Source organism: Castanea sativa, chromosome 9 (genome assembly GCF_040712315.1).
Source record: "Castanea sativa cultivar Marrone di Chiusa Pesio chromosome 9, ASM4071231v1".
Lineage (NCBI taxonomy): Eukaryota > Viridiplantae > Streptophyta > Magnoliopsida > Fagales > Fagaceae > Castanea > Castanea sativa.
Window position 1 is genome coordinate 32,954,765 of NC_134021.1, and position 26,045 is coordinate 32,980,809.

Below are 26,045 nucleotides of genomic sequence, written 5' to 3' on the forward strand. Positions count from 1 at the left end.
AAAATCTTATCTTTATCAATACCTATGTACCTTCCATTCATAGTCTTTTTCCTCGTCCTGGTACTACTTCAGCTGCTTGGATATTTTTATCTAATCGCTACAATTGCACTAATGATTCAAGCCTGGAGTTTCACATTGAATCAAAGCTTTATCAAATGCGCCAAGAGACAGGTCAGTCTATTTCTGATTATTATTCTCAAACTTCTTCTATGTGGGAACAACTTTCTGCTGCAAATCCTCCATTACAGTATCTTGAGGACATTAAGTTTTTTGCCAAATATCGGGATCATCGTAGATTTATGCATTTCATGATGGGTTTACATGAGGATTTTGAGCCTACTAGAGTTTTTTTGCTTAGCCAGTCTCCTACTCCTTCTCTTGATAATGCAGTCAAGGAGCTCACCTCTAAGGAGAATCGTCGGCCTATTTATCACATGTCATCCTATAACCATGTGTTGGCTACACCCTCTCTTCCTCCACAGCCTTCCATTGCTGCTATCACTGCCCCTCCACGATTAACCTCTGGGCGTCCCTCCTCTCAGTTTTTGAAAGGCACTCATTGGGAGTTTTGCCATGCCATAGGCCATGATATCTCTGTTTGTCACAAACTATAGAAATTCATGCAAGAGCAGAATAAAGTTTCTCCTCCTTGGGCAGCTGCTATGTATCCCTTAGATCTATCATTTCCTAGAAGTCCATCTTCTACTTCCTCACATACTACAATTGATATCGAGGCAATAATTCAACAGGTTTTATCTCGAACTTCCACTGCCCTTTCTGTCACTTTAGGTAACCATTCTTGGTTTTTTGATGATGCATGTTGTAACCATATGACCTCTGATGAATCACAATTCTCTGATAAGGCACCCTTGGCACATCCTATCTCTATTTACACTGCTAATGGAACTCCTATGCTTGTTAATCATAAAGGAACAATCTCTACTCCTAGTTTATCCCTTAGTGACACTTTTCAAATTCCAAAATTGTCCCTCAATTTGCTTTCTGTTGGTCAACTATGTGAATTAGGAGTAGATATTCTATTTACTAATCATGATGTGGATGTGCAGGATCCCCGAATGGGTCAAGTGCTTGGGACAAGCCGTAAGGTTGGACATATGTTTGAGGTTCACGACTTGAAGATTCCTTCACAAGTTGTTTCTGCTGCTTCTATTACTACCACCCTCTCCCTTGATTTATGGCATGCTAATCTTGGTCATACATTTTATCTCGTCTTCCTGTCATTTTGGTAAAAAAACTAAATTTCCCTTTAATAATAGTGACTGTTTTTCTTCTGCACCTTTTGATCTTATACATTCTGATATTTGGGGTTTGGCACCAGTTCCCACTGAGGGGGGATCTCAATATTTTGTCATATTTGTAGATGATTTTTCTCGATATACTTGGATTTATCTACTTCACATAGGTGTGAACTTGTGTCCATTTACCAAACATTTCATAGAATAATTGAAACACAGTTCAATTGCACTATTAAGATCTTTCGGCCAAATAATGCTCAAGAATATAATGATAAATCTTTCTTGTCCTTTTTAGATAGTAAAGGTACTCTCCTCCACTGGCCTTGTCGTTACACCTCTCAATAAAATGGTCGTGCAGAGCAAAAACATCATCACATTCTTGATATTATCCACACCCTTCTCATTTCTGCCTTTATTCTTAAGCGCTTTTGGGGTAAGGTAACACTCACTTCTGTTTACACCATTAATTGTGTTCCATCACCGACCACACACAACAAATCACCCCTTAAGCTCCTTTATGGTCAAACCCCTGACCACTCATTTCTTCGAGTTTTTGGTTGTGCTTGTTTTTGTCTCTTTTCCTCCTCATGAATGAATAAAGCTCCAGACTCATGCTCGTCTCTGTTGCTTCCTTGGATATGGTGTATCCCAAAAGGGTTTTTACTGCTATGACGCCATCACTCATCGCCTTTATGTCTCCCGTCATGTAGAGTTCTGGGAACATCGTTCTTTCACAAGTCTTCAGCAGTTTCTTGTGTCCTTTTCCTCAAAGTATCCCATTTTACTAATCTTTTCCTCCCTCTTTACCCCGAATTTGTGGAGGATTTTTCAACATCGACTGCCTATCCAGACGACTCATCTCCAATTTTGTCCCCGACATATGACCCGCCTATCCTAGATCCTGTAGCATCATCGTCCCATGAGCCTCTTATTGGTCTTGACCTTCGTCGCTCTACTCAGGTAAGCGTTCTTCCTTCTTATCTCACTGATTATCATTGTTTTTTTGCTCTTGCCATCCTCTATGAGCCTCATACCTATCATGAGGCACATACTGACCTTCTTTAGTAGCAAGCTATGTCCGAAGAATTAGATGCCCTCCACAAAAATCACACTTAGGATATGGTTGATTTGCCTCCCAGTCAGTCTGTAGTAGGTTGTAGGTGGTTTACAAGATCAAGACCAAGGTTGATGGATTCGTTGAACAATACAAGCCTCACCTCGTTGTGAAAGGATTTACTTAGGAATATGGCATTGACTATGAGAAAACTTTTGCTCCTGTTGCTCACCTTACATCTATCAGATGTCTCATTGTTGTGGCTACCGTTCGCCATTGGCCTCTTTATTTGATAGATGTGAAGAATGTTTTCCTTAATGGAGACCTCCAAGAAGAAGTGTACATGCAACCACCCCCTAGCTATACTCACTCAGGCCGTCAAGTTTGTCGCCTTCATCGTGCTCTTTATGGCCTCAAGCAGGCTCCTCAGGATTGGTTTGAAAAGTTTAGCTTAATTGTTACTCAGCAGGGTTTCACTTCGAGTCCTTATGACACTGTTCTCTTTATTCAAAGATCATCTGTTGGTATCACTCTTATTCTTCTTTATGTTGATGACATGATTATTACTGGAGATGATTCTACAAGTATCCACTCTCTTTAACACTTCCTTAGTCAGGATTTTGAAATGAAAGATTTGGGCACTCTCAGCTTTTTTCTTGGGCTTGAGGTTACCTCATCCTCTGATGGAAGCTATCTTTCCCAAACTAAATATGCTTCTGACCTTCTCCCTAAGGCCGTATCATAGACAACAAAACGGTTTCCACTCCCTTGGAATACAATGCCAAGCTCACACCCTTGGATGGTGAACCTATATCAGATACTACTCGTTATCGTCATCTGGTTGGTAGTCTCATCTATCTCACTATCACTCGCCCGTATATTTAACATGTCATGAGTATGGTTAGTAAGTTCATGGACGCCCCTTGTTCTGTCCATTATACTGTTGTTCTTCGGATTCTCCAATACGTCAAGGGTACACTTTATCATGGTCTTCACTACTCCTTTCGATCTTCTCTCAAGCTCCATGCTTATTCAGATGCGGATTAGGCAGGTGATCCAACCGATTGATGCTCCATCACAGGTTTTTGTTTCCTATTGGGTACTTCTCTTGTCTCATGGCGTAGCAAGAAGTAGGACGTGGTTTCCCGTTCCAATACTGAGGCTGAGTATCATGCTCTTGCTGACACCACCTGCGAGCATGTCTAGCTTCAATAGCTCTTGGCTAACAAGGATGCTCCACAGCCCACTGTCACTCCTCTTTATTGTGATAATCATAGTGCTATCTACATTGCTCATAACAATGTCTTCCATGAACGCACCTAGCACATTAAGATCGATTGCCACATCACTTGCCAGCATCTCAAGAAAGGCAATCTTTAGTTATTCTCCATCTCCTTTACAGACCAACCTGCTAATATTTTCACCAAATTCCAGTTGGCTTACTCCTTGCCACCTCGAGTTTGAGGGGGGATGTTAGTATATAGCTTAATTTAGTCTAGCCCATTGGGCCTAGCCCAGTATACTGTACTTGTAATACACTCATATTACTTGTATTTCATACATACTTAGCTTATATAAGACTCTCTATTGTACAATGTTATTCATATAAAATATACAGACTATTCAGTCTTTCTCTCTCTCACTTTATATTCTTAACAATAGTTACATCATCAAGAGGATCACCCTCAAAGGCAAAGAGACTAGTTAATAGTGCCATAAGAGAGCTTACTGGCTTGGCCAAGAATATAGTGTTTTTGAGACAAGATAATGCCCGTAGAATAGGCACAACCTCAACACCAAGAAAGAAATTGAGATTCTCCAAATCTTTAATAGCGAAATCCAAACGCAATTGCCAAAGAAGATCATCAATAGCAAAGGGTTTGGAGCTAGGAATAATAATAATATCCACATAAATGAGAAAGAATATGGTGAATGCAGTACCGTGATAAATGAACAGAGAGGAATCTGACCTTCAGCCTTTGAAACCAAAATTAAGCAAATGACCAGAGAGTCGTGAGAACCAAGCATGAGGAGCCTGTTTTAGGCCATATAGAGCCTTTTGCAATTTGCAAACCTGCTTGGAAAATTGGGGATAAGTAAAACCCGGGGATCGAATCATATTAATAGCTTTAGAGAGATGATCAAGCAAGAACAAATTTTGAACATCAATTTGTCATATAACCCAACCCTTAGAAATCGCAATACATAAAACTGTACATACCGTAGTGGGTATAACAACTGGGCTAAAAGTCTTACCAAAATCAACTCTAGGTAATTAATGGAAGCCCTTGGCCACTAGCCGGAATACCCATTTAACGTTGATAACATTGCAAGCAACATGAGGTGGAAGCAGAGTCCATATGGAATTTTTAAGAAGAGCATCAAATCCAGGTTCATAGCATTTCATATTATAGTTATCACTTATCACAACTACTTGAACTCTTAGAATCTGTGAGCTAGCTCTTATTCATAACAGAGTAGAACACCAATTAAAAAAATATCTTCAATAGAAAGACTACTCTGGGGTCGCAATGTTGTAAAAAATATACTATAAAAGAATAATTACAATTGAATACTTATAAAACGTTTGCACATTTAGACTCTATATTGTAAGCTTAAACACTGCAAACGCATTTGTTTGTCTTTTTACCACAGTAATCTTAGAACTTCTGAACTCCTAATATAGTGATTTCTTCCATAAATTTCTCGTCCACATGAACCATAATCTCTAACACTACGGGGAACCTCCTTGAAGATTTGTTGCAGCAAATTCACTGTAAAAGATCTCTATGGTTTAAAGAAAAGTTTAGAACTCAAGATGTTATCAAGAACACACTTTGTTTTTCTTGTTTTTGCTCTAGGTACAAGTTTGATTTTTCTTTATTTAGGCTTAGGAAGAAGATTTTAAGATATAAAGTTTTTTGCTTTGGTAAGGCTGCACTTGGCCCCTCTAAAATTTGTGCAAAAGGTGCTTTACATTGGTGCAAACAATAGTATTAGAACTAAAAGTTTAGAACTTTACCGTTTTCACTCAAGGGAGTTATGAGTGGACTCTCAAGGACATCATTGCTATATCAACTTCAATTGATTATATCTTGCTCGTTTCAAATTGAAATTGGGTTAAAGAATCGTCACTCAGAAATTTATTTGTTGGTCTTAAATATTAACAAAAGGGCAACAACTTCTCATCTTTGAACAAATAGAAACCTATAAAACCCATTTTTGACTTTTTTGGCACTAAAATTTTCCAACACCTCATAGTGCATTTACTATTTTACTCTATTATGGTAGCTTAAGGACTTATTACATTTTTTTTTCTAAATTATAAAATTATCATTTTATGCCGAAATAGTAACCTATATTGCAGTAAAGTAGTTTATAAAGAGTTTTGTTAGTTTTTTATTATTATTATTATTATTTTGTCTTTTAGTGAGAGTTTACAAAGAGTTAGATGTACAATAGCCTAGGACTCTTTGACACACACACACACAATGGAAGAGGAGAAGGTAGGGTTCAAATTATAGATATGAGACATCACAAATGATGCTATTAGTATTGGGTTATCACTTAAACCCAACCCTTCAATTATTATAATACTTTGAAGTATTTAATATAACAAGAGAATCAATGTTACTATATAAAAACATCAACTCCTTAAAGCTAGATTGAATTATCAAAAATTCATTAATGATTTTAAAAAGCTGTATAAATGAAAAATGTTTCTCTTCAAACTGATTTAGAGAGAAATCATTCTAATTCCTCCTCTATCTTTTTCTTGGTTGTGAATTTTGAAAATTTAACCATTAAATTTTATGTTCTTATGGTATGTTTTATGCTCTTATGGTATGTTTTATGCTTGCAAGATTTCAAGAAAATCAAATATCAATAGTTATGTCATTAAAGGCATATTTAAATTTCAAGTTTTTGTGGTACAAAATTATAAATAAAAAATAAGTTTATTGATCAAATAGTAAATAACACTCGATTTAAACGAAATTTGACATGCGTGTTAAGAAAATAAAGAATATGAAATCTAATAGTTAAAATTTTAAAATTCACATTCAATAAAATATATATATATATAAGAGGAATTTGAAAGATTTCTCATTGTCCTATATAAATCATTGAATAATTTTCATATACAATGCACGTGTGTTATTATTATTATTATTATTATTAAGATTCACGTTTTTTTAGAGGGAAGATATCTAATAACCTAATAATTAAGTTGTGAATTATTATTCAAATGAAAATAATTGTAAATTTATTTGTGGTATTAAATTTTTTGCCTCGTTAATGTTGCCACAGAGAAAGGTAGTTGGCCGCATTTAAGGACTTGTATCAAAAAATTTTGGGATTTGCCTTGTTGCTCCACGTTATTAAAGGGAACATTTACTAAATTGTTAATAAATTATGGGAAATGATAACGAATGCCCTTAGAGTATTGGTTAATAATTCATTTAAAAAAAGTTTTTATTGAAAAAGAAAAAAAAACAATTAATGTTTTGACAGTTTTTTCACATCTCATAAAAGTAATATCAAAATTTTCCTAAAATAGATTCTTAATCAATGCCCTAAGGGCGTTCGTTAGCAGGACCCATAAACTATAATAGAAAAGTTTCAATATCACTTTTATAGAAAATATAAAAAGCTGTAAGTGCACAATTGGTACCCGGGCCCTAACGCGTGATGGGCTCAGACCCAAACGGCCTTATACAATCAAATTTGTAGGGTGTGGGCTTGAAACCTAGACCTTACGATATTGGATTACAGATGGAAGACTAGATTACCATTTCACACACAATCAAAGGATGAAAATAGTGAGAAATCCTCCTCGGACGTAAGCCGAGGAAGTCTTATATTGCTATTCTTTCTTTGAATAATAGACTAATCTTTCTCTCTTTTCTTTTTTTTTTCTTCTCCTACCCTTTCTTTCCCTTTTATATCATTCTTCTTCTTCCCTTTATCCTCCATGTGTATCACAAATTACCCTATTAGATACTTGTCACATCCATCACCTTCTTGATATCTTCAAACAATAGCTGGAAGGCTGAACATTACTGTTCAGAAGTCATTTCCCCATTAATGCGGCCAGGGAGGTAGGTGCAGAGTCTTTAATGCGGTGGTAGCAGTCTTTTCCCTAAATATTTCTCATACGTTCTTCCACTCTATAACTATGTGAAACACATCTTTACCCACCAAACCTTCCGGAATTCTCTCCCCAAACACTCATGACATGTCATACGATCTTTATTTGACTTGTTCGAAGAGATGCCTCTTCTCGGACAACCTTACCAATCTTTCTGGTATGAGTTGGCTTGTGGGTCCCAAAGTCTCTGCTTGGACAGACTCATATCACCAAATCAGGCCCAAGGCCCAAATCCGTATTTTGACCATGTTACCCCCACAAAAGTTATTAACAATATTTATTATTTTATCATTTTTCTAATAAAATGTTTCTAAAAATAGCTCCTGAACTACTTCCTCCATCTCAGTTTGTTTGTTCTCTATTCTAATTTGAGATGTCTCAAAATATTGTCCTATTTCTAAAATAAAAATCATTAATTTACTAATATTTCTATTATACTTCTACTTTATTTTCAAAATTATTTGAAAAGAAAATTAACAAATATTTAAAAAAATCAATTTGATTTGGGTACATTTTTAATTGTCTCATTAAGAATAATTCTTTTTAAAAAAAGTTGATAAATTTATTTAAGAGTAGTTTTGTAAACTTATACATTTTTATAAAATATACAAGATAATAAATGATATTTTTTTAATTAATTTAACTTTTCAAATAAGACAAACAAATTAGAACCGCGAAAATAACACCTTATGACATTGGCTAACATTTTTTTTTTTTTTTTTTATATTGCTGAATTGGACCTGCATTGGTTGCTCCACATTATTGGTTAAGGGAACATTTACTAAATTTTTAGGGACTCGCGTCAAAAGTTTTTGGGACCTGCATTGGTTGCTCCTCGTTTTTTTTTTTTTTTGAAAGGGGAAAATGAGATTCATTCCATAAAGAAATTGGTTTAAATATTTCGCTTAAGAAAGTTTGGACGTACCGACCTCTTAAATTACAAGTCTTTGCACTTTTCGTTTTTTATTTTATGATTTATCGTAAGCCACTGAGATTCTTTATAACCTAAGACAATTTTGGAAAACTCGTTTTGCTTGGGTTCCATTTTTAATTCTGTAATCCCTCGGGCTTGGAAAAGGAAAAACGAAATATTAGCCCTTATAAGTTATAACTTAGCTAACTTTTTTGCTGAGAATAACTTAGCTAACTTTCTCAAAAAAAAAAAAAAAAACTTTATATTTTCAGAGATAGAGAGGTCTAATATTTCTTCTTCATTGTCTATATATTATATTATATTATTGGTATGATAGGACTAAATTTCGATATGGGATAGCCTCCTCTCTTTACATTTTTATATGAATCGTATAAGAAGTAGAAAACCCAAGTGTACTCAAAACTGTTTCAATTTTATTTTATTATACAGAACAATGGATAATGCAGTGGAGGAGAGGCTTCTTGGATCAGAAGCAGAAGTGCCAACTGATCTTAAAAGAAGGATTTGGGTTGAATCAAAGCTCATATGGAGGATAGCATTACCATCCATCTTGTATAGAGTGACTGCATTTGGAATGATAGTGGTTACACAAGTGTTTATTGGACATGTTTCTGAACTGGACCTTGCTGCATATGCACTTGTGCAGAGTGTTCTTTTACGATTTGTAAATGGGATAGTGGTAAGCTAGTTAGCTATTGATTTTGTTTTACCTTTACTTAAGAGCTACCATCGAGTGCAGATATAATCAATTTGTATAGTCATATACAATAAAAACAAAATTCTTTTTTTCTACTATTATAATTTTTTATTTTCTTTTTTGAAGTTGGGCATGTCAAGTGCGACTGAGACTTTATGTGGGCAAGCATTTGGAGCAGGACAGTATCATATGATGGGTATTTACTTGCAACGTTCATGGATCGTTGATGCTGTTACAGCAACAATCATGGTAACACTCTTCATCTTCACAACTCCCATATTTAGGCTACTAGGTGAGGATGAAGCAATAGCAGTAGCGTCCGAAGAAATCTCCTTATGGTTCATTCCTACATTATATTCCTTTGTTTTTGCCTTAACCATCCAAATGTACTTGCAAGCGCAACTCAAAAACTCGATTATTGGATGGCTATCTGCTTTCTCGTTTATACTTCATATCCTTTTATCTTGGATATTCGTGAGCATACTTGACTTGGGGGTTGCTGGTGCCATGGGTGCGTTCAACATATCTAGTTGGTTACTAATCGCGGGAGAGTTTGTGTACATTTTCGGAGGTTGGTGTCCAAATACATGGAAAGGATTCTCTACTGCTGCCTTCATCGATCTATGGCCTGTAGTAAAGCTGTCAATTTCCTCTGGCGTGATGCTTTGGTAATTACAAGTTGTTTTTCACATTAGACTATTAGAGCATTAGCATTGATTGAGATATATTGCCAAATTGCTATTTTTAGCATCACAAACAACAAAAACTAAGCAACTTCAATGGTGCTATTGTTAAAAAAATTCAACAAAGGTATAAAAATGAAACTTAAAAAAAAAAAAAAATTATTCTTATCTCTCTCTTCTCTCGTTTAAAAAAAAAAAAAAATCTCTCTTTTTCCTCTTTCTCTTCTATTTTTTTTCCTTCTCTCTGTCTCTGGTCTTCTTCTCTCTTTTTTCCTTCTCTTTTGTTCTCTCTTTCTCTCTGGTCTTCTCCTTTCTTTCACCTCCCTCTTCATTTAGGTTCATGGTGGTGGTCGGTGGATCAATGTTGGGTGAATTGGTGTGAGCCAGTGTTGGGTGGATCAGTGTGGGTCGTTATGGGTCGGTGTGGCTGTATCAACGGTGGGTCGTTGTGAGTTCGTGGGTCAGTGTGGCAGAGTTGGTGGTGGTGGTAGTGAATTTGGTTGTGGCAGTGGATTGTGGTTGAGATGGTGGGCTATGGCTAGTGGTAGTAGTGGTTGGTGGTGATGGGTTGTGTTTTGTTTTTTTGTTTTTTTTCTTCTTCTGTGGGTTGTGGTTGCCACAATGGTGGTTATGGACGTGGCTGGTGGATTGGTGGTGGAGGAAGTTGTGGCTAGTTTCTAAATTTTTGTGGTAGATTTTTTTTTTTTTTAATGAGTTCTTATATTATTTTAATCGAAGTGGTAAAAAAAAAAAATTAATGTTGGATGTCTTTAAGGTGGTATAAAATGGATTTTTGAGAAAATTTTAGCTCATCCATGCTAATGCCTTATAAAGTTAAATTTATTTCACTACCTGCCCTTTTTTTTATTACTCCCTTGCTAAGGCACATGACATTCTCTAGCAAAAAAAGAAAGAAAAAAAAAAAACAGTTCCTAAAGGAATACATTAATTACAGTAGTAACTTGTTAGGATACAAGTCCAATTGTTTTAGGCCAACCATATTTTACATGTCTTGCACTCATATTTCTTGTACCGAACACATACTTCGTATTGCACTTCACTCCTATGTCTACTTATATAAAGACAGCCCTTTGCATACTTTTACACATTGAATACAATATAATTGATTTACAATTCTAATATTATCAAAGCAATCACTCTAACATTTTGGTTTCCAAGAATAGTCTTGTCTTCCTAGGCATTCCTCCAACACCCCTGCCTTCTCTAGTCGGCCATTGCCACCATCAAAGCTATTCGAAGTCACTTCGTAGTTGTTAGACGTTTCTGGTGCTTTTGTTGCTATCAAAAGCTGCTCACTACTACCAAGATCATTGTCTATTCCAAAACCATCATCTTCCATCATCCAATCACATCTTCAATCATATTGCTGGAACGAACTCAAGCCAATCAACTCAACTTTGCGAGAATGAAACCAATCAATCCAACATGAGCTGCCAAAAGCACTAGCTAAAGGCTTATAAGCATACCAAACGTGAGCCTCACTCTTGTCTTTCCTGCTTCCTTAAGAATGGCGAAAGTTAGAAGGTCTATTGTTATTATGATCAAGTTACTCATTGTTGACATGTCTTCTAACAACATTGACTTTTTAGTAAGGTATTTAAATTTTGTCCCTCCTTTTTACTTTCTTCTTTTTATACCTGATCACTCTTTGAACATTTGAGCATTTTCCTAAACTACCCTCCAATAGCTGCCTCACACTACTATTGAGTCCCTTCCTATGTCAAACCCTACACTTCATTACTCTTCTTGGGCATGATCTTGTCTTTCCCATTAGCATGACTTCCATTGCTAAACTACTCTTGCTACATTGCAAAAGCTGAGGTGACCTTCTATGATATACTATAATGAATGAGGAACTTGATGCATTAGCTAAAGACCATACTTGGGATCTTATTATGTACCTCTTAACAAGTCTATAGTTAGTTGTAAGTTGGTTTTCAAGATCAATACTTGATCCAATGGGTCTATTGAGAGATACAATGCTTGTCTGGTTGCCAAAGGTTTCACACCAAAGTATGACATTGACTATAATAAACCTTTGCTCTGGTTGCTTGTCCCTTGTTCTTTTGCACACTATTGGTTGTTGTAGCCTCTCGACGGTGGCTCCTCTTCAAGGATGATGTTAAAGATGTCTTTCTTGATGGGGGATTTGAGTGAAGAAATCTATATGCAACCTCCATTTAGTCTCTTTCATTTTAAGACAACAACAGTTAACTCTTTTGTGCACTTTATAGTCTTAAGCAAGCTCTTCGTGCTTGGTTTGCTAAGTTCAGCTCCATGGTTTCTCGTTTGAGTTATTTTACTAGTTCTTATGACTTTGCTATATTCCTTCATTGCACTGATAAAGGCACCATTTGTTTTCTTCATTATGTTGATGATATGATAATTATCAGTGATGACCTCAACAATAATGATCTTGAACTTAATGCGCAACTTTCCATTGGAGAACCACTGCCTAATTTCACCCTTTATTAGCAATTGGTTTGCAGTCTAATATATCTCAATCAGTCCTCCAAGCATTTTCTATGTTGTACAGCAAGTGAGGTAGTTCTTGTCCACTCCACAATTGAATCATGATGTTGCAGACTTGTGCATTCTTTGGTATTTTAAAGGCACTCTTTTCCATGGTCCACACTTCTTTGTCCAATCTCCTTTCACTCTACAAGTCAACTTGATGTTGATTGGGCAGGGGACTCCACAAATTAATGGTCCGTCATTGGTTATTACTTTCTCCTTGGCTCCTCTTTGGTCTCATTGGCAAATGAACATTATGTTGTGGCCCATTCCAGTATCAAGGAAGAATACCATGCCTTAACTAATACCACATATGAACTCATTTGGTTATGTTGCTTACTCAAGGATTTAGGTGTCGCTACTTCTTTTACGACTTCTATCTATTGTGACAACTGCAATGCCATTTAGATTGCTCGTAATGATGTTTTCCACGAACGTACTAAGCACATTGAAATTGATTGTCATTTTGGCTAGCATCACCCCTTCAAGTTTCTCTGAATGGTCTCTACTTCCTCTCAAGATCAATTTGTCGACATCGATACCAAGTCTCATCTTATAGAACATTTTGTGATCCATTGTTTCCTAACTTAAGCTATTCTCTCATCATCCTTGAGTTTGAGAGGGCTATTGATGTATAAGCCTCAGTTTTAGGCCCACTTTAACATACGTGTCTTTTACTCATATTATTTGTACTATACTATATTTTCTCCACTTCAATTGGGGGTTTTCTAGATTTTACATCACTTTTTAACAATTATTAATGTCATGACCATGACCTAACCAAATCTAGAACTGAAACTCTTATCCGCGATCAAATTGGCTTGCATTTCACTTAAGCGATATCCAATGCATCAATCATCTTTAAACAATAAAACAAGGCATAACAATCAGGAAACGCAATAACAATGGGATCATATACAATGTGGTCCCATACTCAAAAGTAAATCTAAAATTCTTGCCTTCCAAGTATATAAAATACTCAAATAATGGTTAATGACTAAATATTACATCTTTTTTAATAGTTTAAAATTTTAAAATAAATATAGTTTATCATATCATAGTAGTGATTCTCAGTTCAAACCTCCACATCTCTACTCTACCCCATTTAAAATTTGAAAATTTCACGTGGCCTCAATCATTGAGGGCTTTTGGGACCCAACAGATTATGAGGTTGCTGTGCAAACAAACACACTGTTGTGTGGTTCAGGCAGTAATATCTAATGCTTTCAATGATTTTTATTATATCTTTAACAGCTTAGAGCTTTGGTACAATGCTGTCTTGGTTTTGTTGGCTGGATATATGACAAATGCAACTGTAAGCATATCAGCTTTCTCTATCTGGTAAGATTTATCTCATTTTCCATATTGATCTTCTTTTTCTATTCAATTTACTTGGAAGATAGAATTCAACTTTTAACTCCTTTTTGTAGCCTTAATATCGTTGCATGGGAATTTATGTTGTGCCTTGGATTCTTAGGTGCTGCTTGGTAAGGTTTTCATGATTTCATCTCTCTCTCTCTCTCGCTCTCTCAATTGTGAAGCTGCCACTTTTTGTCTCCAAACTCAATCCTCTTGTTATGTAACTGTACAGTGTGCGCGTATCGAATGAGATTGGCAAAGGAAATGCTAAAGCTGCAAAATTTTCCATTAAAGTTATTCTTTGTACTTCAATAACTATTGGAGTGATTTTTTGGGCCTTGTTTTTAGCTTTTGGGAATAAAATTTCATACTGGTTTACAAGTGATGAAGAGGTTGCCGAAGCTGTGTCAAGTCTTTCTACTCTACTTGCTTTCTCAGTCTTACTAAATAGTGTTCAACCAGTACTTACAGGTGAGTGTTTCATCTTCTGATTAGCTGAGAGCAACCGTATTTTCTATTGTTTCATCATATTGAACTTTTAGCAAGCATATATACATATATACATTGATATATGTAAACATGTTTTCAACGTTTACTCACCTTTAGGTTCTTGTCATCAGGTGTGGCCATAGGTGCAGGTTTACAAGGTATTGTTGCAATTGTTAACATTTGCTGCTATTATGTGGTTGGCGTGCCAATTGGAATTCTGCTTGCTTATGTGGCCGATCTTGAAGTGCAGGTAAGAAGTGGTTAACAATATATTTTTACAAATATCAGTTAATTGTGTCAATGGTAGATATATTGTAAATTATAATTTTATATGCTTGATTAATGGAAAAAAGGAAATTGATCTTGGAGATAAAAACTTATTCTATCTGTTTTGTTCAACCATGAGAAAAGAACATAAAATGTATAGTAGCTGAATAGGTTCAAACACCATTAATTGTTGATCGATTGAAAAGAACAACGACAATGGTTTCTCATCATCTTTTAATTAATCTCTCTACATTTATTTAGTTTTATTTAACATGTTTAATGTTTCCCCCTTAATTTCTCTTTGGTTATATGCTAAAATATTACAATATTTGATTTAAAGAAAATTACAATCTACCTTACTAGTGTTCCAGTCACTATTTCTGCATTTTTGCTATTATCATTTTGATTTCAGTCTTTTGAAAGCATCATTATTCTTTGTTTATTATACATTTAGAATTTTGGGCTTAACCCCTTAAAACAATCACATTTTTAAAGAACTTGAGAGTAGATATAGCATCTTTTTGCATTTCAGCCTTTGCCACAAAACCGCCATTGACACATCTAAGATTAGGGATGGTCATACCCATTAATTGGGTAATGGATATCCAATATTACCGATCCAAATATTTTGGGTAATACCCAGTTCTTAATGGGTAGAAGATAATTGGGTAGGGTTTGGATATTACCCAAATTTTATTAGTAGGGTTTAGATATTACCCATTTACCCATTATTTTCAATTTAACTAATTAAATCTAACCAAAACCCAACTCAACCAAATTAGTATGGGTAAACCCCCAACCAACCCATTACCCAATAATCAAAATGACCAAATTGCTCCTAAAACCTAAAATTACCAAAATACCCCCTAAACCTAAAAAATGACCAAAAGACGCCCTGAAACTTAAAAAATGACCAAAATACCCCTAAAACCTAAAAATTACCAAAATATCCCTAAAACCTTTAAATGACCAAAATACTTCCGTAAACTAAAAATTACAAAAATATCCCTTAAACCTAAAAAATAGTCGAAATACTTCTGAAACCTAAAAAATGACCAAAATACCCCCCAAAACCTGAAAATTACCAAAATACCCTCTAAACTTAAAAAATGACCAAAATACCACCGAAACCTATAAAATAACCAAAATACCACTGAAACTAAAAAATGACTAAAATACCCCCCCCCTAAAACCTATAAAATGACAAAAATGCCCCTAAAACCTATAAGATGATTAAAATACCCCCTAAACCTAAAAAAATGATGGAAATCGCCTAGAAACCTAACAAATGACCAAAAGAACCCAAAACCTAAAAAATGACCAAAAGACCCTCAAAGCTTCAAAAACAGCCGAAATACCCCCCAAATCTAGAAAAATTGACCAAAATATCCCGGAACCTAAAAATTACCAAAATCCCTACAAAAACTTAAAAATTACCAAAATACCTCAAAAATCTAGAAAATTACTAAAATAGCCCCCAAAATCAAAAGAAAATTACCGAAATACCCCTAAAACCTAAAAATGACAAAAATGCCCCCTAACCTTAAAAAATGACCGAAATACTCTTAAAATCTAAAAAATGACGAAAATAACCACGAAGTTAAAAAATTACCGAATTTTTGTCAATATCTACAAAATGACTAAAATATTCTTAGAACCTTTCCTTTGACGAAAATACCCTTGAAATATCCAAAATACCTCAAACCTCTATTTTGGTAATTTAAGAGGTTTCAAGTGTATTATGGTCATCTTACATGTTTAGGGGTATTTTGGTCACTTTAAAGGTTTCAAGAGTATTTTGTTCATTTTTGATATTTTGAGGGGGTATTTTGGTCATCTTAGAGGTTTAGGACTATTTTGGTCGTTTTATAGGTTTCAAGGTATTTTGGTAATTTTAGAGGTTTGGGGGTTAGTTTTTATCATTTTAAAGGTTTTTGGTGTATTTTGGTCATTTTCAATGTTTAGGGGTATTTTGGTCATTTACAAGTTTGAGGGTATTTTGATTATTTTTTAGGTTTAGGGTATATGTTTACATCATATAGGTTTCAGGGTTATTTTGGTCATTTTATAGGTTTCGGGGGGTATTTTGGTCTTTTTTAGGTTTAGGGGGGTGTTTTGGTAATTTTTTAGTTTTAGGGGTATTTCGGCTAGTTTTTAGGTTTCGGAGGTATTTCGGTAATTTTTTAGGTTTAGGGGGTATTTTGGTAATTTTTATGTTTTGAAGGTATTTCAGTCAAATTTTAGGTTTCGAAGGTATTCTAGTTATTTTTTAGGTTCGTTGGGATTTTGGTAATCTTAAAGTTTCGGGGGAATTTTTGGAAATTTTTTAAGTTTTGTGGGTAGTTTGGTTATTTTTTAGGTTTCGGGGCTATTTCAGTAGTTTTTAGGTTTAGGGGATATTTTGATCATTTTTAGTGGTTTTTAAGCATATTTAGTGATTTCGGGGGTATATTGGTCATTTTAGAGGTGTTAGGGGCATTTTTCTCATTTTATAGATTTTGGGATATTTTGGTCATTTTAGTGTTTTTAGTATAATTGGTGATTTTAGAGATATCAAGGGTATTTTGGTCATTTTAGAGGTTTCATGGGTATTTTGCTCATTTCATTTTAGAAATTTTGAGGATATTTTGGTCATTTTAGTAGTTTTTGAGCATATTTGGTGATTTTATAGAAATCAGGTTTGGGTAGGGTATGGATATACATGGGTAAACAAATAGGGTAACAATTAGGTATGGGTACTAATTGGGTAAGGTAATTGGGTATCCATGAATAAATTAACTGGGTTGGGTATGGATAATTGGATATACCCTACCCATGGCCATCCTTACCTAAGATGGCAAATTTTACATTTTGCTAACAAACTTTCAATTACAATTTACCCTTTTGTGAGTTTACCCTATTATAATTTTGTTTAATTAACTGTTTCAATTATTAAACTTTTCCTCCTAACGTTTAGATTAAAATGAAGTGGTTAAGGGTTTTTGGACTAAATCCTAATGATGTCACATCTTTAACGGAATTTAATCAATACTATGATTTAAAACTGAGATAAATTTTCTTTTTTTTTTCGGAAATTAGAGAACAAAATAAAACACTTTGTTTTTTCTACTTTCTGTTTTCCTATGCTTAAAGTTCACTTTTCTTTGTTTATTTACAGGGTCTATGGATTGGGTTGTTATGTGGAGTGCTGATGCAGACAATTGTTCTTTCCTTCATTATATGGAGAACAAATTGGGACGACCAGGTAAGTTAAACTGTGAAAGTAAATAAAGTTATACAAATGACTTGAAGTCAACAGTAGTTTCCAATTATCATTGTTGTATGAATTCCCACAGTGACTGTTCAATGCATATCTGGTGTTAATTTACGGTCTATTATATACACGCTATAACATATGATCAACAATCATGCAATATATATATATATATATATATATATATATATATATATATATATATATATATATATCTATAACATATGATCAACAATCATGCAATATATATATATATATATATATATATATATATATATGATCAACAACTTATTTTTGCCTTCTTTTCTATAGGTTAAAAAGGCATCTGAACGTCTTAATCGGTGGTATTTGGATTCGCCAGAGGAAACTAATTAAAGCATGGATGGTCTTTCTTTCGGCTTTTCAGAGTGTTCACAGCATTCCCACTAATTTAATATTTCGGCAAAAATTTATCTAAACTCAATCGAAACAAGCATGCATTAGCCTCACTAAATTAGTTAAAGTTTTTAAAGAGGATAGTCTCATTTCTACATGGAATGGACCTCTATCTTCACTACATTAAATTTTAATATTGATAAAGTATTGAGACTAATGTATGTGTACGAAAATAATAGATAACTAAACTAGCAAAAGTAGAATTTTTTTTGGATTAGTTTAGCTAAATATTTGAGGAGACTTCTATTAATGCTCTTTATCTTGTAATTTGATTTGGTTTTGACAAGGATATCTATTTGTTTTGCCTTAATGAAAAGTACTTTTTAATAACGGTAGTGAATTAATCAAGGAGTAACAACTAACATGACTTGAACTACTTAATTAATTGCATTAATGCCTTACACTCAGGAAAAAAAAAATTTATTGAACAAAATTTGATTAAATATCATAAGCCAAATTAGGCATTATACAAGTGAACAAAAACAGAAACTTCCTCTATCCACACTGTTAGTTCATAAACAACCAAATACCACTAATACAATCTTTATTCAAAACTTTGGGACATCAATCTTTGCAGCATCAACAACAACGATCAAATGCAAAAATCATGGAACCCAGCAACTAAAAGACTCACAATCACAATCTTCCCCTGTTCCCCACATTACAAATTGAAAAGAACTCTTGTATGCCTTCATCTCATCAGTGGTCCTTCAAGACATTGTCGAGATCTCCAGCCTTTCCGAAACAGAAAAGCAGGACAAAGAAGAGTTGTCGTCACTGAAACACATCGTCACAAGGAATTCGTGAAGCTCTAGTGGCGACCAGCCGAGATGCCCAGACACGTGTGGTTAGAAGAAGAGGCAGAGAAGTAGCAGCAGATGGATCGCTGTTGTTGTTGCCGCCGGTGATGGTTTCTGAGGACATTTCCCAGTTCCGATACACGAATCTGACGGGCCACCCATCTGGATCGCTGTTGTTGTTGAATCCGCCGGTGATGTTTTCAACTGGATTTGCCCAATACATGATACAATAGAGTTAGAGGGAGAGAGGAAGAAAGAGGCAGAGAGGGTTTAAGTGTTTGAGTTAAAGAGGCAGAAAGAGGAAATAGAGTTGATTTGGGCATTTGATTTTGGGTTAAATCCGGCTGTGGGTAAGTGAAGCTGAGTTTTAAGTTTTAACCTTGGTTTGATTTGTTAACTATAGTTAAGTTAATGGGTAAGATGATGTGGAGCTGAGTTTTATAAAATGGCTAGGTGGCATAATATTATTGGGTGGCAAGACCCAAGAGGACCACATCAGTGGTAATGCTCACCAATAGCCAAATCAAATCGTATGTCTCCCTCCCCATCTCTATTTGTTGTAATCTTTGAATTTACAATAGTAGTTAATGGCTTTGATTTGTGCTTCATTGTGATTTGTGTGTGCTTATGGATTTGTGCTTAATGAAAGGCTAGGATTTGTGTTTCTGTGTGAGTGGCTTGTGGATGTGTGCTATTGGATATAATATTGATTATATTATATTTAAATCTATTATATACGAATGGATTCTTTGTGTTTGTGCTGGTCTTTTCCTTTTGAGAAAACATTAGGTCCGGAGCTGACGTAAAATACTGGTTTTACGCTAGCCAATAAAAAAGTGACACGTAGACATTTTTATTAAATTCCTCTTGAGATAGCCAAAAGCTCACGCATCACCTCAGACAAAACAGAAAAACCACTCAGACAAAAGCTCTGCTTCCTCAGCCTTCACGCCGAACCTCCACCATCGCTATAGCCTGATCGCCGGAGCAGAACGACCAGCCCTCAGACAAAAGCTCACGCCTTCACCTCCTTCACCTCTGCTTCCTTCACGCCAAACCTCCACCACCGCCACCGCCGAACTAGAACGATTTCGAAGAAGAAAGTTCACGTCGTGCCGTCCTTTGCTTGCCCAAACCTCCATCACACCACACACCGAAGCTCACTGCCACAGAGGTCGCCGGAGCTGTGCGTGGAGCTTGGAAACATGCCGGAGCTGCCGTGAGCCACGATCGAAAGGTTTTTTTTCATGATTTTCCCTTTTCCCTTTTCCCAATTTGGATTTCGAATTATTTTGGTTTTTCTATTTTCTGGGTTTATGGGTTCATTGTGTTTGGGATTTTGGGTTTTGGAATTGGAGTTTAAGGGTTCTGGAATTGGATTTGGATTTCGAATTATTGATGGGTTTTTCTGGGTTCATGGGTTTCTTTGGAGCCTCATGAATTTTGCTCTGTTTGTGTTTGTGTTTGTGTTTTCTCTGTTTCTTTGAATCTATGAACTGGGATAACTTTCTGTGTTCTGAACTATTAGGCTGTGAATTGGTGACCTTGCTCAACTGCCTTCTTTCTTTTTGGTATATGATATATGCTTCTTGTTTCATCGACCGGGTTCTTTTTAATTTTTATTGTTTCTATGTTCTGAACTATTAGGTTGTGTTCTGAACTATTAGGCTCTGATATATGAGTGTCTTTAATTACTAATATTATGATGATGACAATGATGGGGATTTTATAGTTAATTCATGTTAATTTCATGGCCTTGATTAATTTAGGGGCCTCTGTGTTGGTTGGTTGGACTTGGGAGTCTAGGCTAGCAATTAACTGTCTTGTAGTGAGCCACTATAGGGTCATGAATTATACTGTCATTTAACATAGATTAGGCAAAATTGTCTAAGATAACCATTTCTTTAGGCATTGAATAAGAATTGCAGTCTATTTATTTGTTTAGTCTTTGAACAATTTGTCAACTGAATTAGATGTAAACAATGGGTACCATTCTATAGGCCTAAAATTAAATTGGAAATCAATTACTACATGTTGGATTGGAAGTAATATAAAGAATGAAGTTGTTTAAGCATTGTATCTACTAGGTTGTTTATGCTGTCCTGTGGCTCTTCTATGGCAGCTTAATGCTCAAGTCCATGGCATAAGGTGTATGCTGTCCTGTTTCTTGCTAATTATATATATGATGTCTTGTTTGTTTATGCTGTCCTGTTTGTTGTGTATGTCTCTTGTGCTCTTTGTGCTTTTTGCATGAGGTAGATTTTTTTAAAAAAATTGTGTGTTTGATCCATAAAAGATTCCGATAAAGATGATGAACTCAATATTTGCTAAAATATGTTTTAGCAAATTTGTATAGATGCATGATTGGCTATTTTAGTATATTTAATGCTAAATTTGCCATATTGTTCATTGGTGTCTTTAAAAGAACTTCACGTAAAGACACCAATGATAGTCAGAACTTCACCAATGAACCAAATGCTACATTTTCTTGCATGTTCACCAATTGTAAAGCTGGGTATAAGAGTCCCTTCAATGATAGTCAGAATTATAAGCACTTGCTTTTTTCCTGACTTGGTATCATTCTGTTTTTCATACTGCTTCACTATATGAAGGGCAGAGTCGAGTTTGTTACTTATTGTGACATATCCTTGCTGAATTGTTTCCTATATATATTTCTTTCAATTTTTCAATTTGTGTTTCCTTTTTTTTTTTTTTTTTTTTTAAAGCTTGACTTAGAACCTTGATTGAATTGTTTCCTTTTTTTTTCTTGGATTTGTATTTCTTTCAATTTTGCTTCTTACAGGTGCCTTTTCAACAAGTTTACACAATTGAATTCTCTACTGTCAACTTCAACCTCTGGGACACAGCTGGTATCATTTATTTGATAGTCATTAAAATATTTTTAGTTTCAAATATAATTTACTCCTACTTGTAATGTCAATTTTCTCCCTACTTGTAATGTCAATTTGCTCCTACTTGTAATGTCAATTTGCTTTCTATATGTACCAAAGTGCAAATAAGGATGTACTTGGAGCTTTTTTATGTAATAAAGTTTATTGAGTGGAGCTATATGTACCACTTGGAGCTATTTAATAGCTGTTTTATGTACTTAGAGCTATTTGATAGCTGTTTTATGTACTTGGAGCTATATGTACCAATGTCAATTTTCTCCTATTGACAATGATAATTGTAATATTAGCGTAAAATTTTCCAATTAAACTTTATTTTTGTAATAGAACAAGTTTGCCAAATTGGGCAAGTTTAGTATTGTAATAGTACAAATTTTAAATTTATTCTTAATTGTTGCTTATGAATTTTTCTTTTCTTTTCTTTTTTATAGGTCATATTGAAATATAAAATTACTTGAATTGAAAATATGAGTGTGAACAACAAAGAACCTGAAACAGTCTCACTTTGTGATATGGTGGATGACTTAGTACATGATGAGTCAAAAATAAACGAAGATCAAAATAATGTAGACTTGTCATTGGATGACTCAAATCAACCTTTTGCATGCAATAGGCATTCAGAACCACATCTTGATATGGTATTTGAAAACTTAGAGGCTGCTCATGCATATTATAATGCATATGCAAGGCAAAAGGGTTTTAGTATACGAGTAAATCATACTCGAAAGAATAAAGATAAAATAAGGGTTGGAATTGAATATGTTTGTTCGAAGGAAGGATTCCGGCGTCAATGTAATGAAGACAATAAAAAAACAGGTCCAGAGCGTGCAGAAACAAGAGTGGGATGCAAAGCAATGATAGGTTTAAAGAAAGTCGACGATATATGGATTGTATGTAAATTTGTGGAGAGTCATAATCATGAGCTTCTTACCCCTAAGAGTACAAGTTTGCTTCGTGGGCATAGAGTGATAACAAGTGCCCAAAAGAATGTTATAGATACACTCAATGAGTCAGGTATAGCCCCAAGCAAGATAATGTATGTGTTAAGTAAAGAATCTGACGGTGATTATAATGTTGGATGTATTCCAGTTGATATTCAAAATTATTTGGGTAGTAAAAGAAGAAAGTTGCTTCAAGATGGAGATGCTCAGGGAATGTACAAATATTTTATTGAGAGTCAATGTAAAAATCCAGGTTTTGTTTATGCAATTGAAGTTGATGAATATGGGTGCATGGGTAATTGCTTTTGGGCAGATGCTAGGTCAAGAATGGCATACCAATATTTTGGAGATGTCGTTACCTTTGACACTACATACCAAACAAATCGTTATAAGATGCCTTTTGTTCCTTTCACAGGGGTTAACCACGATCATTAATCTGTGATGTTTGGATGTGCTTTGCTTTTCAATGAAACAGCAAAATCTTATACATGGTTGTTGAAGACTTGGCTTAATGCAATGCCTGGAAATCCTCCTTCTACAATTATAACAGACGATGACAAGGCTATGGCTAAGGCAATTGCAGATGTATTGCCAAATGCAACTCATAGATTGTGTATGTGGCATCTTTTACAAAAAGTTCCAGAACAGTTGTCCCATGTATATAATAAATATCCACATTTTCAGGAAGAATTTTACCATTGCATCCATGATACAATCACTATTGAAGAGTTTGAGTTAGAATGGAGTAAGATTATGGAGAAATATGGATTGGGGGATAATGATTGGTTGGGAAATCTTTATATGCGGCGTGAAAGATGGGTTCCAGCTTACTTACGAAGCTCATTTTGTGCCGGGATGTCTACAACTCAAAGGAGTGAAAGCATGAATAAATTTTTTAAAGATTATGTTCGTTCGAGTACAACGATAAGTGATTTTGTATATCAATATGAGCTAGCTTTGAATGCACGTTATCTTAAAGAGAAAGAGCAAGATGTAAAGACAAAAAATTCAGTGCCAATTTTGAAAACATGTTATAAGCTGGAAGCAAAGGCAGCAAAAGTTTATACAAGAAAGATGTTTATGAAATTTCAAGAAGAGTTATTTTGTAGTAAAAAATACAAGGCATCCAAATATCATGAAGAAGGAGTGAAGAAGATATACAAGGTGGTAGCTCATGGGAGAGAAAGTCCATTTTATGAAGTGTCTCTTGATATTGTTGAGACAAAAGCTATTTGTACATGCCATATGTTTGAGTTTGTTGGTATTATTTGTACGCATATCCTAGCTATTTTTGTGAAGAAATCTCTTGTGCATTTTCTTCCATCACATTATATTTTAGAAAGATGGACAATTAATGCCAAGAAGCATATTGTGCATGACATATCTAGTGATGTAGTACAAGTGGAGCCTCAAGTTTCTTCTACCATGATGAGAAATAGTTTGATGCTTCAATTTTTGGAAGTTGCAGAGGTAGGGTCACAATCAGAGAAGCAATACAAGCATCTTGGACAAACTTTAAGAAAAGTTCATGAGGAGCTTCTAGCCATGCAAGATGTTCAGGATGTTGATGATTTAGGAAGTCCTGATAATACTATATTAAATAGTCAAGTATTATCAAATCTTCCAATGACTTTGCGAGACTCTCCACATGTTCCATCAAAAGGAAGGCCTAAAGCTTTGAGACAAAAGCATCCAAAAGAAAAACAATTGATGAAGAAGAGAAAATGTAGCATTTGCAAAGAAACGGGTCATGTGAGAACCAATTGTCCAACACATAAACATTCCAGGTAATTACATGACTTTATTGAGTTGTATTATTAATTTAGTATTTAAATTTTGTGGTTTATAAACTTACTTCTTGTAGAGATGTTGCAAATACAAGCTTGACACCACATTCGGAGTCAGTGCATCAACAACAAAGTCAAACTAAGGTTATGTAGTTACAATATATTCAATTTCAAGATAATACATACATTTGCTGATATTTTCAAAAATAAACCTTGACTTTTTTAAATTAGGAGTCTTCGATGGCAAGGTTGAACCCGTTAGTCATAGCAAATACATTGTGCTCCACAAGTTTTGTACAGGTATATGATGTATTTGATTTTTTTACTTAGTATAAATTGTTCTGTAATAGATGTTTTTGTTATTTATTCATTTTTTTTTATTTATCAATCATCTTTAGGACTCTTTGCCAACTGTGACATATCCTTCTACATCATCATCTACTATGCATATACATCCCAATCCGTCATCATTTACGGTATGATCACTTAGTGTTTAATTAGAATAAATTGAATTTTTTTTTAACTATGTTCATTCTAATTTTATTTTTTGTATTTTGTTGTACATTCTTTTATGCAAGATCCATTACAACAATTCCAATAAAGTTGATGTACAAACAAGTTTTGTGTCCAAGAGAGTGGATTGTAAAGCAAATATTTTTTGGTTATATAATGTTTAAATTGTGGTAGATAGACATAGAACTATCTTCTTTTTTGTATTTCCAACGTAGTGTCCTCTTTTTTGTATATTGAACTATGACAGGTTTTATTCTAGATGAATGTATTCTCAATTAGAAATTTCTTAAAAGAATTGTGACAAATTTTATTTCAAGATGTATGGTCAATCATATGGTCTTTTATGAATTGAATTGTGACAGGTTTTTATTTCAAGTGAATGTATTCTCAATTAGAAACTCTTATAGAAAAAATTGTGATAGGTTTTATTTCAGGTGAATGTATTCTCCATTAGAAACTGTTATAGAAAAAATTGTGACAGGTTTTATCTAGGTGAATGTATTCTCGATTAAAAACTGTTATAGAAAAATTGTGACAGGTTTTATTCAGTTGAATGTATTCTTAATTAGAAACTCTTATAGAAAAAATTGTAATAGGTTTTATTTCAGGTAAATGTATTCTCAATTAGAAACTTTTATAGAGAAAATTGTGAAAGATTTTATTTTAGATGTATTTTAGTTTGTATGGTAGAGGAGCATTAGTTGACTTGAATTATTTGAAAATTCATGACTGTCTGTAGAGCCTAAGATGTTATTTTTACTCTTTAAGTTTATAAGCCTTGCAGTAAAGATAAATGTATAGCCCGCCCACAAAATAGCATTAGCTCTACTTGCACAGGACGTCGGTCATCACTCTATTTGAGCAAACAAAAATCAGCTTCCCTTTTTCCCGTACTAGAACTTGAAAAATTGAAATCTAAAATCTTGCATTTGTAACTCTATTTTAAAAACTAGAATAAACTTTATACATAAAATATTTCTCAAA

At 34.5% G+C, this 26,045-nt stretch overlaps 1 protein-coding gene and 1 pseudogene across 4 annotated transcripts in view; both read left to right on the forward strand.

The window, feature by feature from the left end:
- The window catches only part of LOC142610698 (protein DETOXIFICATION 25-like), a 39,060-nt gene extending 17,164 nt beyond the window's left edge, over positions 1–21,896 (forward strand). For 3 of the 4 annotated variants that reach the window (XM_075782600.1, XM_075782602.1, XM_075782601.1), the window contains 8 exons: positions 8,823–9,072; positions 9,217–9,758; positions 13,563–13,649; positions 13,739–13,795; positions 13,900–14,138; positions 14,288–14,406; positions 17,581–17,667; positions 17,989–18,441. In XM_075782600.1, the coding sequence (XP_075638715.1) occupies positions 8,827–9,072; positions 9,217–9,758; positions 13,563–13,649; positions 13,739–13,795; positions 13,900–14,138; positions 14,288–14,406; positions 17,581–17,667; positions 17,989–18,051 (1,440 nt within the window). In that variant the 5' untranslated portion in view covers positions 8,823–8,826 and the 3' untranslated portion in view covers positions 18,052–18,441. Of the gene's footprint in view, positions 1–8,822; positions 9,073–9,216; positions 9,759–13,562; positions 13,650–13,738; positions 13,796–13,899; positions 14,139–14,287; positions 14,407–17,580; positions 17,668–17,988; positions 18,442–21,714 lie in introns of those variants that run through there. The other variant, XM_075782603.1, reaches the window with a different exon arrangement.
- A 391-nt stretch (positions 21,897–22,287) lies between these two features.
- LOC142609063 (protein FAR1-RELATED SEQUENCE 5-like) lies at positions 22,288–25,030 on the forward strand (annotated as a pseudogene).
- Positions 25,031–26,045: the final 1,015 nt, after the last annotated feature.